At 39.2% G+C, this 12,855-nt stretch overlaps 1 protein-coding gene across 3 annotated transcripts; it reads right to left on the bottom strand.

Annotated features, from left to right (window-relative positions):
* Window positions 1-272: 272 nt before the first annotated feature.
* Window positions 273-10,888, bottom strand: xk (X-linked Kx blood group (McLeod syndrome)). Of its 3 annotated transcripts, none has more exons than XM_063049879.1 (3): window positions 10,356-10,888; window positions 7,568-7,830; window positions 273-3,204 (listed from the first exon to the last, which is right to left on the bottom strand). In XM_063049879.1, exons 1-3 carry the CDS (start codon window positions 10,598-10,600, stop codon window positions 2,411-2,413), a joined length of 1,302 nt encoding a protein of 433 aa, XP_062905949.1. In that variant the 5' UTR covers window positions 10,601-10,888; the 3' UTR covers window positions 273-2,410. The 3 variants fall into 3 exon arrangements, with proteins under 3 accessions (XP_062905949.1, XP_062905950.1, XP_062905951.1); XM_063049880.1 differs by lacking the exon at window positions 273-3,204 and adding an exon at window positions 6,242-6,660 and having other exon boundaries at window positions 7,587-7,830; XM_063049881.1 differs by lacking the exon at window positions 273-3,204 and adding an exon at window positions 6,242-6,660.
* Window positions 10,889-12,855: the final 1,967 nt, after the last annotated feature.

The following is a 12,855-nucleotide window of genomic DNA, read 5'->3' on the forward strand; positions in this document are numbered from 1 at the left end:
AATGCATGTTACGCTGGACCCATGATTTGTATTTTCGAACTAAATTCAATTCAGTGGATTTTCCTGCTGTTTCCACCTGGAGTGTAACTTGACTAATCCTAACTGCTGTTGTAGCACCACTGATTGGAAGTTTGCTGCTGATGATGGCTGGGGGCAGCGTTTCCAGTGCGGCTGCAGGATTTAGTACCTAACTTATTCTTACATAAAATGTATCTAAATAATAATAATACAAAATCATTATGCATCCATTTATTTAATATTATTGTCAAGCATCTGATACATATAGAAACTTTAGAAACACATAAAATAATATTTTAAAATAAAATACAAACTTAATCATATTAATATATACAAATTTCATTCACAATTCATTTTTGTTCCACTGCAAGTATTTACAGGCTTGTTTTGCTGCCTTTGAAATGGTACATTTTCTCTGTGTTGGAACCCTGCACTCCTGTACCTTAAGGTTGAAGTATTTAAGTTTGCATTTTGAATTTATTTCAAGTCATTTAGAATTATTTTTAAGATAATATGTAATGAAGAAAATGTGAAAAGATTTTCAACCTTTTTTCCCATAATATTGATTCTGTTGTTTTACTCTAACTTGTTAATGCATTGGTTTACATTGGTTTTCCCTTGTACTGGTGATAGGTCACTGCCCACTTGTCTGACTTGTGCAGCCCTTTCAGTAAACGCAGTCTAATGATATCTGGTATGTTCAACACAACAACATTTGAAGATCTGTTAAAACATAATTTGCCAGGCAATGAGTTTGGCACACTGATGCTGCTATCATGTCAGATGTTTTACATGTGTGCAAGTCATGGCGCCATCGAGTAACAGTCATATAACACACAGACACCATGTCTATGCTGACTATTAAGTATGTAGTCTGCAGTCTTCCAGGAGCTGGCCATTCAAGTGCCTGCTTAAACAGTTCTTAAGGGTGTTCCAGATTTCAAACGTCTTCTGGGTGAAAAAGATCTTCCTCAGATCCCCTCTAAGCCCCTTACCTCTTGCCTTAAACCAACACCTATCACTTTTGGGTATCTCTACTCTAGGAGCTGTTTCCGTCTATTTAGCCTATCTACACTCCTCATAATTTTCTCCACCAGGCACTTCCTCAGCCTCCTTTGCTCTATGGAAAACTTGCCCAGTCTCCTAATCATACCCATAACTGAAACACTTCTTCCTATGTAACGTCCTAATGAATCTCTTGTGAACTGCTCCAATACAATCACATATGTAGGTGCTACTATTTATTGTATAGGCCTTAAGAGTCTTCCCGAACTGCATCACCTCACACATATCAGGATTAATTTCCATCTGCTTTCGTTCTGCCCAACAGATCAATATCATTCTGTAGTCTTGGAATATCCTTCTCAGTATGAATACTACTGACTTCCATGTCATCTGCAAACTTACAGATTATATGACCTACATATCCAAACTGGAATAGATATAATGTATATAAATTCAAGTGAGAGTGTTGACTCGAATTTGTCTCTCATACACAAACTCATACACAGAGACAACAAACAGTTTCGATGTTAAATTCTAAAGTTTGATTGCACTTTGATACAATTAATTACCTTTTGAAAATAAAATATAATTAATTTACATATTATTGAATGCACTTATTGTTCTACTGGAAAGTGTATACTGAAATTACAAAATCTCCCTTATTATTTAGGCTTTGTTTGAATTTTCCTTGAAGAACTTTGGCATGGGCTCTCACATTTTAATGAGAACCTTAAACAACAGTCCAGAATAAAACTACATTATTTTAACTAAATAAAATAAAGGTTAAGACTTCTGCTGAAGATAGCAGAAAGACAATTATCAGATGATATATAAGTTTAAAGAGAAAGTTTTCCAGAAACCAAGAAATATGTACTCAATACATTTGTCATAAATACACAATTAAAAGCCAGCATTTTCTAATACAAATCACCCAAAAGAGCAGAGAAATATTTTCTCATCTATTACTTTTGTCTTTAGCAGTAGTTCACTTTTTGTGAGCATCTTTAAAATGAAAGATGGATGTGGCATTATAAATATTTTGGCCTGCAGGATAGCACCAGAAGAACAAATTGTGGAAACCGAGGACACATCACAGGCAATTTCTACCTGTTCTACCAAATGGGTCCGGGTGTACCAGACCACTTCTTTTGCAAGTAGGGCTTCATGCTGGAAAGCTGGTTTTGAAAAGTTTTCCTTAATGTCTCACTGACATGTTTTTGCAGTTGAAACAAGGCAAAAGGCTCACCTTTTTTGGAAATTATGAAAAACAGATTCTGTCTCAGGCACATCTGTTATTTATATGTTTACAATGTCAAAACAAAATGGATACACATATATATATATATACTAAAGAAATGATCATTTCTTTTGCAGATTAAGATTTCATCTAACTCTGAGATTCACCGATAGGTTCGGGGCCCTGTTCATGATCATTAGCATTATTTGGCTCCAAGCCAGCCTTTTCTGTGGATTCAGAAGATTTGCAGCAGTCACATCTAAAACAAGTAAAATGAATACAAGCCAGTAATACTTTGGAAATACTGGAGGTGAAAAGTTTTTTACATGGGTGGCAGAATTGGTAAAATACAAGCATAAAAAATATTGCAATGCAGTAGCCTACTAACAACTGCATGACCAACAGAGGGGCACATATGTAGCTGTAAATATCAGTTCTGTAAATATACCATAGGAGAAGAAGAACAGAATTTTCAATGAATCGGAACATGTAGTAGATAGCTTGTCTATACCAGTTCTGCGACTTATTGATTAAATCTGCATCATTTAACTTGAGTTGAACTGCAGACCAACAAAACATATTAATGCCAGCATAAAGAAATGTAAGGCAACATAATACTATAGTTGTACCGACTCTGGTAAATGTTTTTTCTATGTTCTCGGGGAAAGGGGACTTGCTCCTCCAGAATAATATCCACGGATAGAGGAAAAATGTGAAAAGATTGAGGAGAACCACAGGAAGGATCCAAATCTGCAGGACAGAGCTGAAAAGTACTAGAACAACAACTCTGGTAGCAATCTCAAAGCTTCTCCACAAGAATATGCAAACATAGGCTGCAGGCTTCATATGCACCTCATATTCATCATACTTGATCTTGATAGCAAGGATATTGCACCGCAAGGCTCCATACACAATGGTGAGCAGGGAAATAACCATTAATACTCCTAAAAGTGAAAGAGGACACGCAATATTGATATGTACGCTAGCAGGCATAGTTAAAACAAACCATGAATTTACAAGGATTACAAGAATCAATTTTCATGTAAATGTATGAAAGTCCTATCTGTCAAATTCAATAGAGTTCTTGAGGTGACAACAGCGTGTATTGATGCAAGAAATACAAAGAATAATCTACATGTTTTCAGCAGATAAGGCACCAGATTAAAAAGGCATTCAGAGGTAAAATTTCATCTGATTTTTTTTCCCCCACTGGAACCTTAGGTTGGAAAACTAAGATAAACAGCCTATTTCTGAGAATTTTGCACTGCGTCTGAAGCTCTGATGGACAGTCAGAAGAATCACCACAGAATTTCACCCACCAAAGAATTAACATGTACAAGGAATAGACATAGGAGACAAGGAGTAGAAGGATGACCCAATTTATAACTTAGATTTGTTTGATTTGCTGGTTATACTTTAATTAGAACATACGCACTGTACAGCCAATTTGGCCCACAATGTTGTGCCAAACTTTTAACCTGCTCCAAGATCAATCTAATAACTGAATTTCAAAATAGCAGAACAAAATCATTATTAAGAATTTAAAGTTCTGCTTTAATATATACTTCTTAATTTCTTCAAAGTGGTCCACAAAAGAACCACTCCCAATAAAGAAGGCTACTAGGATAATTAATATAGAATCGTATGATCCTTGGAGCACAAAGGAGGAAGCCGTTTGGTCCAGCAAGGCTACATCATCTCTCTGCAAGACCAATCCAGTCAGTCCCATTCCCCAGCTCAGTCCCCATAACTTTCTTCTTCATTAAGTATTAATCAATTCTTTTCTATGTCCATCATCTTTTCAGGCAATGAGTTCCAGATCACAGAGTCATACAGTCAGCACAGTAACAGGTCCTTTGTTCTGACTGCTCCATAGAGTCATACAGTCACAGGGTCATGTAGCACAGTAGTAGGTCCTGACTGGTCCATGCCAATCAAGATTCACGTCTAAACTAGTTCTATTTGTCTGTGTTTGGCCAAAATCCCTCTAAACCTTTCCTCTCCGCGTACCTGTCCAAATATTTTTTAAATACTGTTAATTCCTGTCTCATCTATATACGGATCACCCTCTGGGTGGAAACACCACCTCCCAGGTTCCGATTAAATATATTCCTTCTCACCTTGAACTTACAGCTTCTATATTTTTTGATTCCCCGAGCCTGGATAAAAGACTATGTGCATTCACCCTATCTATGCTCCTCATGGTTTTACTGTATGCACCTCTATGAGATCACCCCACATACTCAAACACCCCAATGAAAAATGTCCCAACTTGCTCAACCTCTCTCTGTAATTCAGTCTGTCAAGTTCAGACAACATCCTCATACATGTAAACCTCCTCTGCACTCTTGCCAGCTTAATGACATCTTTGCTGTAACACGGCAGCTAAAACTGAACACACTATTCCAAATGTGGCCTCGCCAGTGTCTCAAACAACTGTAAAATATCATCTCAACAACTGCAACGTATCACCCCACTATTTCATGACTCCTTGCAATGGGATGAAGCCTTCCCTCAAACCACCATGACCTTTTTTTTTTGTTACTTCTCTATTTCTGCCAATGGGAACATTTTATATTTTTGTTCTATTTATTAGGAGTCTTCATGATTTTGAACACCACTATCAAATCACATCACTATTTTTGTATGTCAAGGTAAACAATCCCAGCCTCTCCACTATGTGCACTTAACTTACAGTATCATTCCTGGGACTATTCCACCGAACATCTCCTGCATCCTCTCTGGGATCTCTACTTCCTTCCTACTGCACAATGACTAGAACTTGCCTCATTAAACTCACGAAAAGCTGTTTACAATACCACTTTTTTCATTGCAACAATACATTTGTTCTTGCTTTTCAAAAACAATTAAATAATTTTGTTAAAAATGCAACCTATTTTTAAGTCTCGTGTTCCTGTCCTGGCTTCTCCTTATAATAAAATCATAATTTGCTCAGTGTCCATTTCTCAGTTCATTTACATGATAAATAATAGGTTGCCTGCCCTAGCTGGTCCATGCCAGGTAGCAAGCACCTTGTCCCATTGGTGAATATCACTATATCCCTACTGTGGTAGAATTCAGTTATTAGCATCTTCAGTGATGGACTTTTCTCTGGATCCCACTTCAGCATTCAGACTTAGGGCTGCAAGTACAAAGCATAGAGTATCCAGAGGGTGAAGACTACCGTAAATTTGATGTGATTTACATACCTGAAGGAGGCTGCCGAGGATGGGTGTGTGGGCCCTGTCAATCTATAAGTAATTGAAATTCAATAAACTACAGATGCTGGAAACCTGAAATAAAAACAGAAAATGCTGGAAGCAGTAAACGGGTCAGGAGAATCTGTGGAAAGAGAAACAGAGTTAACATGTGAGGTCAAGAATCCTTCATCAGAGTTTGCTTTGATATTTTTATGGAGTTCTGGTTTTGTGAGTTCCTAGTCCAGCTGAAATTACCCTGCAGTAGAGGCTGATACTCTGTCCAAACCTGATGGAACCCAAATGCATGTGCTGGCTTCAGGGTGGGCCCCACTGTGTATCCAAAAAAGTTGATTCTTAGAGCTTTCTTGGGTTGGACTGGGTTATAATATCAAGCCTAAACAGACCTCTGTGCTGCAGTTTTTAATGACACAACAGGGCACATGGTTTGTGACTACTGCAGTTGTTGAGAGTAGCCTGAATAGTGAGTCCATGCAGAGATCCCAACCCTGAGCTAGTCTTTAAAATTTGTTTAGTTTCAGTGTCTGAGCTGATGGCTTGGAAAGTTAAATGGAATAATGGCATGTCTTCATCCTCACTGCCTTCATTCTCTATTCTTGTTACCAGTTACATCAATTTAATGTCAATCATCTAAACATGCAATTGGTCATCTTAATGCTAATGCTTCTCAGGCCCGAAAGTAAGAGTCACAGATTATCTTCTTAGTTGGATAAGATACTTTGGAGTAAGTACATGTGTTGCAAATTCTGCCCTTTACCTCCTCTCTTCAAATTGTCCAGGTGAAACCAGAATTCCCTTACTCCTCTTCCAATTTAGCATTTGCTGCACACAATGTGGTCTCATCTACACTGGGGAAGCCAAACGCTGATTCAGTGACAGATTAGCAACAAGAGGTCTTTGACCTCAAAAACTGACCCTGCTTCTCTCTCCATAGACCTACTGAATACTTTGGGCACTTTCTGTTGCAGATTGGGTGACTCGATTTTGTGCAACTTAAAATTGCTTTCATCTCCAACTTCTTCCCGTTCTGATGAAGTAACAAACCTGAAAAATAAACCCTGTTTCTTTCTCGGCAGATGCTCTGTCCTCAGCCAAGTAGCTCCAGCATCTTCTGTTTTAATTTCAGATTTCCAGCATCTAAAATAATTTGCTTTTCCCAAAGTTATTGTCGCCTGTATTATCCTGGAGGAAATTAAAAGCAATCATTAGTAAGACATGGTCTAGACCAGGAGACCCAGAATGTGATTGCTTAAGACACAGGGTGGTCACAAAGTGTCATAATAATGAGTGCAATTGATATTTGTCGGTTACGTCCTTGTTATTGGGACGTTGCACACTGTTGAATAGGCCTCTTATCATTAAATGGCTTTCTTTCTCACACGCCATTACTGTGAGGCATCCAAAGGAAGTGACACAAGTCTGGGTCTGGGTCATGTTGCAGGATTTATGAGGAGAGAGGGGGCAGGGGGCTGGGGTGGTTGGGTGTAGTATCAGTTGAGGATGGGACCAACTAGAAGGTTTTGGCCATATAACCAGGATAGGTGGAGCAGATAGGCTGGCTGTGTTGATTGGTAAGGGTTGGGAAAGGCTTGGTGAGAGTTGGGTATGGAGATTGGGGCAAAGGTTAGGCTGTGAGGTCAGTAGAAAAGGGTGAGGTCAGGCAGCTGACCAGCGATCAGGGGAAGTCTACAGCAATTTAATGGTTCGGAGGTGGAAATTTGGGATTTGTGTCCCCAGGAAATTGGACAGTCTCTGTACTTTTTTAAAAGTAGGTATATATTATTCCTTAAAGTTACAATGTATAAGAAAAACTATTTGAGGCAAGTCGACTGTCTTAGACTGAAACCTGCTCATTGACACACTATGATTCCGTTTCTCCTGGGCAAAACTTGCATCTTGACTAATTTCTGGTAGGTATGTTTAGTTAAGTGCTGAAACAGCTAATAGATGTCTATTGTCTGTATTTGCATACCTTACCACGGAGCTCCCAACCCCACACTTAATGGTATTAGTCCATAGCACAAAAAAGTTTGGTAACCCCCACCCTACCAAACAAAGTAATCCCTCGACTGGCCCAGGTGATACCCACCTCTCCCAGGAGTTACTACCTGTTGCTTTATGCTAACGTACAGCTGAAGAGTAAGTTGAGGTGCAGAGCCTATGAAAGCCTGTATCACTGTTGTCCGGTTAAAGGCAGCTCTGTGTGTGAACAGTTTGCCTTCAGCTTGACCCACTTCTTTCTCAATTTCTTCAGAAGAGCCATTTTTTTTCATCTGTTTCTTTTTAGTAATACTGACATAAGATTCTTCGACTTTACCGACATTTAGGTAGATGCAAAAAGCTTCAAGACATCTGAAAAATATTAAGCAGGAAGTACATTAGAACTTAGTCAATTTTATAAAACCTTAGAAAATCAAAGCCTGTCAGTGAAAGATCTCATGTGGCACAGCTGTTGAATAATTACTGTAATACCCTGTATGGACTTAATAATTTGCTGACTAAGTGATGACAAAAGGGCAGATTCTCCAGTGGACTGTCACAGATCTGTCAATCATGCCGCTTTGCTAATGATCCAGAAATGTTAACAGCATTTAGCAGCCTCCTATCTTCACAAATATTTCCCTCTAAAATATGACTTACTTGATACTTATTTCTGCTACATGATAGTTGGTTTTTATCAGCTCATTCTATTCATATGTACCATCTGTAAACAGTGGAAGTTTAACACTATCAATGTACTTTTCTTGCCTGTGAGATAACAGAATGTGGTCCATGATACTACAGGTCAGATACCCATCTCTATACACAAGCCTTTGATTCTCTAGATTACTGCAAATGCATTTCACCTGATGAGCGTGGGTGCATAGATTCACTCTATTATTATTTGTCGAAGATCTTTCCATTTTGACAAACTTCAATTACAAAGACTCTCTAAAATGATTTACAATAGGAATCTTGCTGACTTGATCCAAGTGACATTGACTGTGGAGTGATCTTTGGTGCCAGATAGGGTGGTCTGAATATCACACAAACTGCTGATCTCCCGGCACTTTCACACACAACAGTCTCTAAAGTTTACAGACATTGCACAAACACACCCCCCCAAAAAAAAAACGTGAGTGGCAGTTATGTGGGCAAAGATGTCTTGTTAATGAATGGTCAGAGGAGAATGGCCAGACTGGTTCAAGCTATGGTGAAGGCCCTGTTTTACATCAGTGGCATGCAAAGGAGCATCACTGAATGCACCAGGAACCTTAAAATGGAAATGTGCCTACTGTACATGTAATAATAGAATTATTAATAGGCAATATGACCTATACTTTTCCTGCTATTTTCGTGTTTAACCATGTTTTCTGGTGAAGATGTAAACTAATGCCCCTTTATAATTAGTATTTGTTTTTTTTTAATCAGAGCGGGAGGATAGGGTTTATAATTCTACAGCGATCCACTTTTTCTCCACTACTGTTACAGACAAATCCTGCAATTTGCTCATTATTACTCGTACCCCGGATTCAGTGCCAGGCATCGAGGATAATGAAATATTGGAAAAGAACAATGTCAGTTTAACCTATTCCGTCAGAATTAAGCCAACGCTGTCAGCTGAGCGAGGGAACGAGCAGAGGGCGAAGGGAATTGCGTGCCGAAACACGCCTGAATGAACGCGCCGTGATGGCTGCCAACACAACGTGCGCATCTTGCGGAGTAACACACAACAAAGACTAACTGTGGACGAAAGAGAAATGATCAGTGTGAACATCAATTATTTTGCATTACTGCTTAATATTGACGCCACTCCCTTCATTATAGGATATTTTCAGTGATCTATTAACGAAACACATTTTACTATTTAATAGTAGGCTTTCTTTAAAAAAACATTCGGAATAAGGTTCTTTGTTTTGATAATGGTTGAACTGGATTATGTTTAATGGTCAATTCTTCAAAAAGGACAAAGACATTGCTGTTGAAAAGGTATAGTACGGGAACAGCGTGACAAGTCTCTCGGCAGGCGGAAGAACAGAATTAATTCAGAATTTTAGCGGTAATGTTTTTAAAAAATCGAAGAAAATGCCGAATGTAATGTTTCCGTAAATGGTGAGACAGTTTGGAATCACCCTGCATGATAGATCACTGTTCTGCCTGCGGTGTACGGTTCATTACTCTGGTTTAAATCGCTAAAATGATTTAGTATATGGGCACTTCGTACTTCTGCTGTTAAAGTAATAATTATTAACGCAACTTTTAATACACGCGTTTAAGAATCTAGTTGTTAACCTTCCCCACTTTGTCTAAAGGTCGCTGAAATTTAAAGGGGTTGAAGGCAGGGCGAGTCCAGTGCGCCCGATGATACACATGCACATTATTCACCTCGCCGCTACCCACCCACTCCCGCATCACCCCCCCCATAAAACAATTGCCATTCGTCCTGTTATCTTTAAAAACAAGATTCAGATGACCACTCCTTTCCTAGTGATGACCCTCCCCTGCGGTTTGCATGTGCTGCTGTTACGACGCGACAGAGGAAAATGCGCGGATTTCGTTAGTGAAACCTATCCTCGTCACACAGTTTCAGATTAAATACTAATTTTAACACCTTTACCCACCTATTCTGACATTTTTTGGTCGATGGTGTGGATTCTGTTCCCAATTAATTAACATTGATATTTATTGACATTGACACTGAGACGATGGAATAGAAGAAACTGGAAACAATTGAGAGCCCCATAATTACAATGCTTTGAGTGTGATCCATGGCATCTCGTCTCAAAGATCCCGACCCATCCCCAATCACATCGCCGATACTGAGAGAGGCTACCGTCCCCTGCAGTTGCCCAACATCCAGTAAATAAAGCTGATAGCCAGCTGGTTGGACGGCCTACCTGACGAAAGGTCCCAGTTGTAGAAGATGAAGAAAGAGTACCAGCGGTCGATCCCTACTCACATCCCGATGGACGAAGGTTAGCGTGAACTGGACCAGGATCGACGGCACCAGGGCGAAGACGAGTGTGAGCCCTTGCCATATTCTGTCCCCGGCCGATCTGTAGGTGCTGCTCAGATACAAGGCTGCGACCATCTCAGCAGCGAAGAGAAACACCGACACGAAGATTCCGCCCGGGGGGTTCATCCTCAGAGCGTTCGTTCGAAAGAAAAGGGATCAAGGAAATTGTTTTAACCGCGGAAGAAGCAGAATGTTTCCATTGCCTCCAGTGCTGTTTGCCGCTGAACTGCTGCAGACAGAAAGTGATTCGATAACCACATATTGATTCAGTGATATTCCACTAGAGGGAGCCATGGAGCCTCCAGACTACATTGGACGTGAATTCGCTATGCGTTTCATTGTTGTCAGTTGATAGATTAGCAATAATAAAGACCCGAAGATAATCGTATATAAGAATATTTTAGTAAATCTAGAGTGCTGGCGAAAGACTAGTCTTGTTTATATTGTGCAAATTTCAATGCATTGCCTATCGGATTTGCAAGTCGGGCGTTACTCATACATTAGGTGAAAATATTCAGCATGTAACTGACAGGAGTCAGGCAGAATTTTCCTTCCTTGTGCAGTTACTTAAGATAATAAAGATTGGAACTCAAAGTATATGCACGTACTGCGTGCCATCTGGATTTGTATATTTCAGTGAGTCTGGGTTTCTAATGAAAGATCAAAAATCTTTGTTTTGCTAATATAGCAATTTCCTCAAATGACAAAAGCAGCCTAACTGCTTTGGGTGTTCACTTCCACAAGCTTACCTCCAGCATTCCCCGGTGACTTTTTTGGACCTACATTTTCATTTTATTTATTTCATCACAGTTACATCTTCCAAAGACAAAAAGACACTTGGATGTACTGTATGCTGCTGATTGATGTTAGCCCTTTATACAGAACTACTGATGCCTGTTTGACAGGCATCCACAACAATAGGCCACAGTAGTCTCCAATTCAAGTTCAAGGCAATTAAAGCTAATACTTTCAGTGCCAACTTTAAATTTTAGTTCTTTGTCACAATCTGCAAGCCTCTTCTCACCTACTAATTTACACTAAATCAGATTGTAAAACAGAATGTTAACCCAGCACTGAGTTTCAATGGCATATATGGTTCATGACTAAAACTGGCTTTAATTTCTGAAGCTATTATTTCTTTTTTTTTCCCATTCTGATTTTGACAATCAATGCTGGAAAAAAAAAGTTCTGTTAAGCTGTTAGGAGATTTTTATGGCACCTATTTAATGGATGAAAATTGGGACCACAGATCAACAATTTTGAGAACTATACCTTTCCTTTCAAAGATATCTGAAAACTATTCAAAGCTATATTGTGGTCAAATAAACTCAGGAAACCAAGTGGCCACCTTTAAGAAAAATGGGGCCTTTTTTGTGTTAACAAGGATGCTATCTGTTTTAAATCTCCTCAGAAGACCATGCACGAACAGAGCAAATGTTAGGGTCAGCTCTGCTCATGCTTCCTGTAATTAATGTCGTGGTGCAAGTGACATCTTAAAGAACTCCCAGCCCTCCCCCTCCTGTTTCGTGGAGCTCAGAAGTGCAGACAGTTTCCCCATTACCGTCCTCAACCCACTTCATATCATTCCTGGGAGCTACCCAAAACCTTTTTCCCCCCCTCTCTCCCAAATTACCTGAGGGCTCTTTCCAATGAGACAAAGAATTTTTCTGCCTAAAATATGCATGATGCTGCTCAGGGTATCTTAGGCAGCTTCAACCCAACACACTTACTGAAATAACTCACAAATTTCAACTGCTCCTGCTTTTATATCCCACCAAAACTTTGGGGCAATAAATGCTAGATTTGCCAGAGATGCCAACTTCCAAAAAATGCATTAAGGACATCCACTTGTCAGGAATTTCAATACCCACTTTCTACTCTCTGCTCACTTACAGAACTGCATCAGTTCCCTAGTTACCCAAACAGTGAATATACCCGTATAATCCAACACATGCTGTTTTTCACAAGTCCATGGTCCTTGCTGCTAAATTAAAAATTATCCTTCACAGGTAGGAGCCCACTGGACTTTGGTCAGTTGACTAGCTGGGCTGTGAGGTGCAGCCTTATACAGCAATTTAATGAGAATATGTGGATTGTCATTTAAGATTGGCTGAATATTTTCACATATGAGTAATGCCCAATGGAAAGAATAAAAAGAATCATCCTGTGCCAAAGTTACACGTGGAAATGGGTTACTTCAGAAAAAGGTCAGAGGTGTTTGCTTGGTATTTTTTATATCCAAGGGTATTAGAATTTTTTTTCTACTTTATTTGAAGTTGTTGTAATAAACAAAGAACAATGCTGCTTCCATGCAATAAAATGTTGAAATTATTCAAATCTCTATTTCAATCAAATTTAAACAAAATATCCAGAGACCAGAT

The sequence above is a fragment of the Mobula hypostoma genome, chromosome 6 (assembly GCF_963921235.1).
Source record: "Mobula hypostoma chromosome 6, sMobHyp1.1, whole genome shotgun sequence".
Classification (NCBI taxonomy): domain Eukaryota; kingdom Metazoa; phylum Chordata; class Chondrichthyes; order Myliobatiformes; family Myliobatidae; genus Mobula; species Mobula hypostoma.

Coding starts and splice junctions, on each gene's coding strand:
- xk (XM_063049879.1), bottom strand. CDS start 10,600: ATGAACCCCCCGGGCGGAATCTTCGTGTCGGTGTTTCTCTTCGCTGCT. Junction 7,831..10,355: donor CAACTGGGACCTTTCGTCAG/GTAGGCCGTCCA, acceptor AATATTTTTCAG/ATGTCTTGAAGCTTTTTGCA. Junction 3,205..7,567: donor GGTAGTAACTCCTGGGAGAG/GTGGGTATCACC, acceptor TTTCACTTTTAG/GAGTATTAATGGTTATTTCC.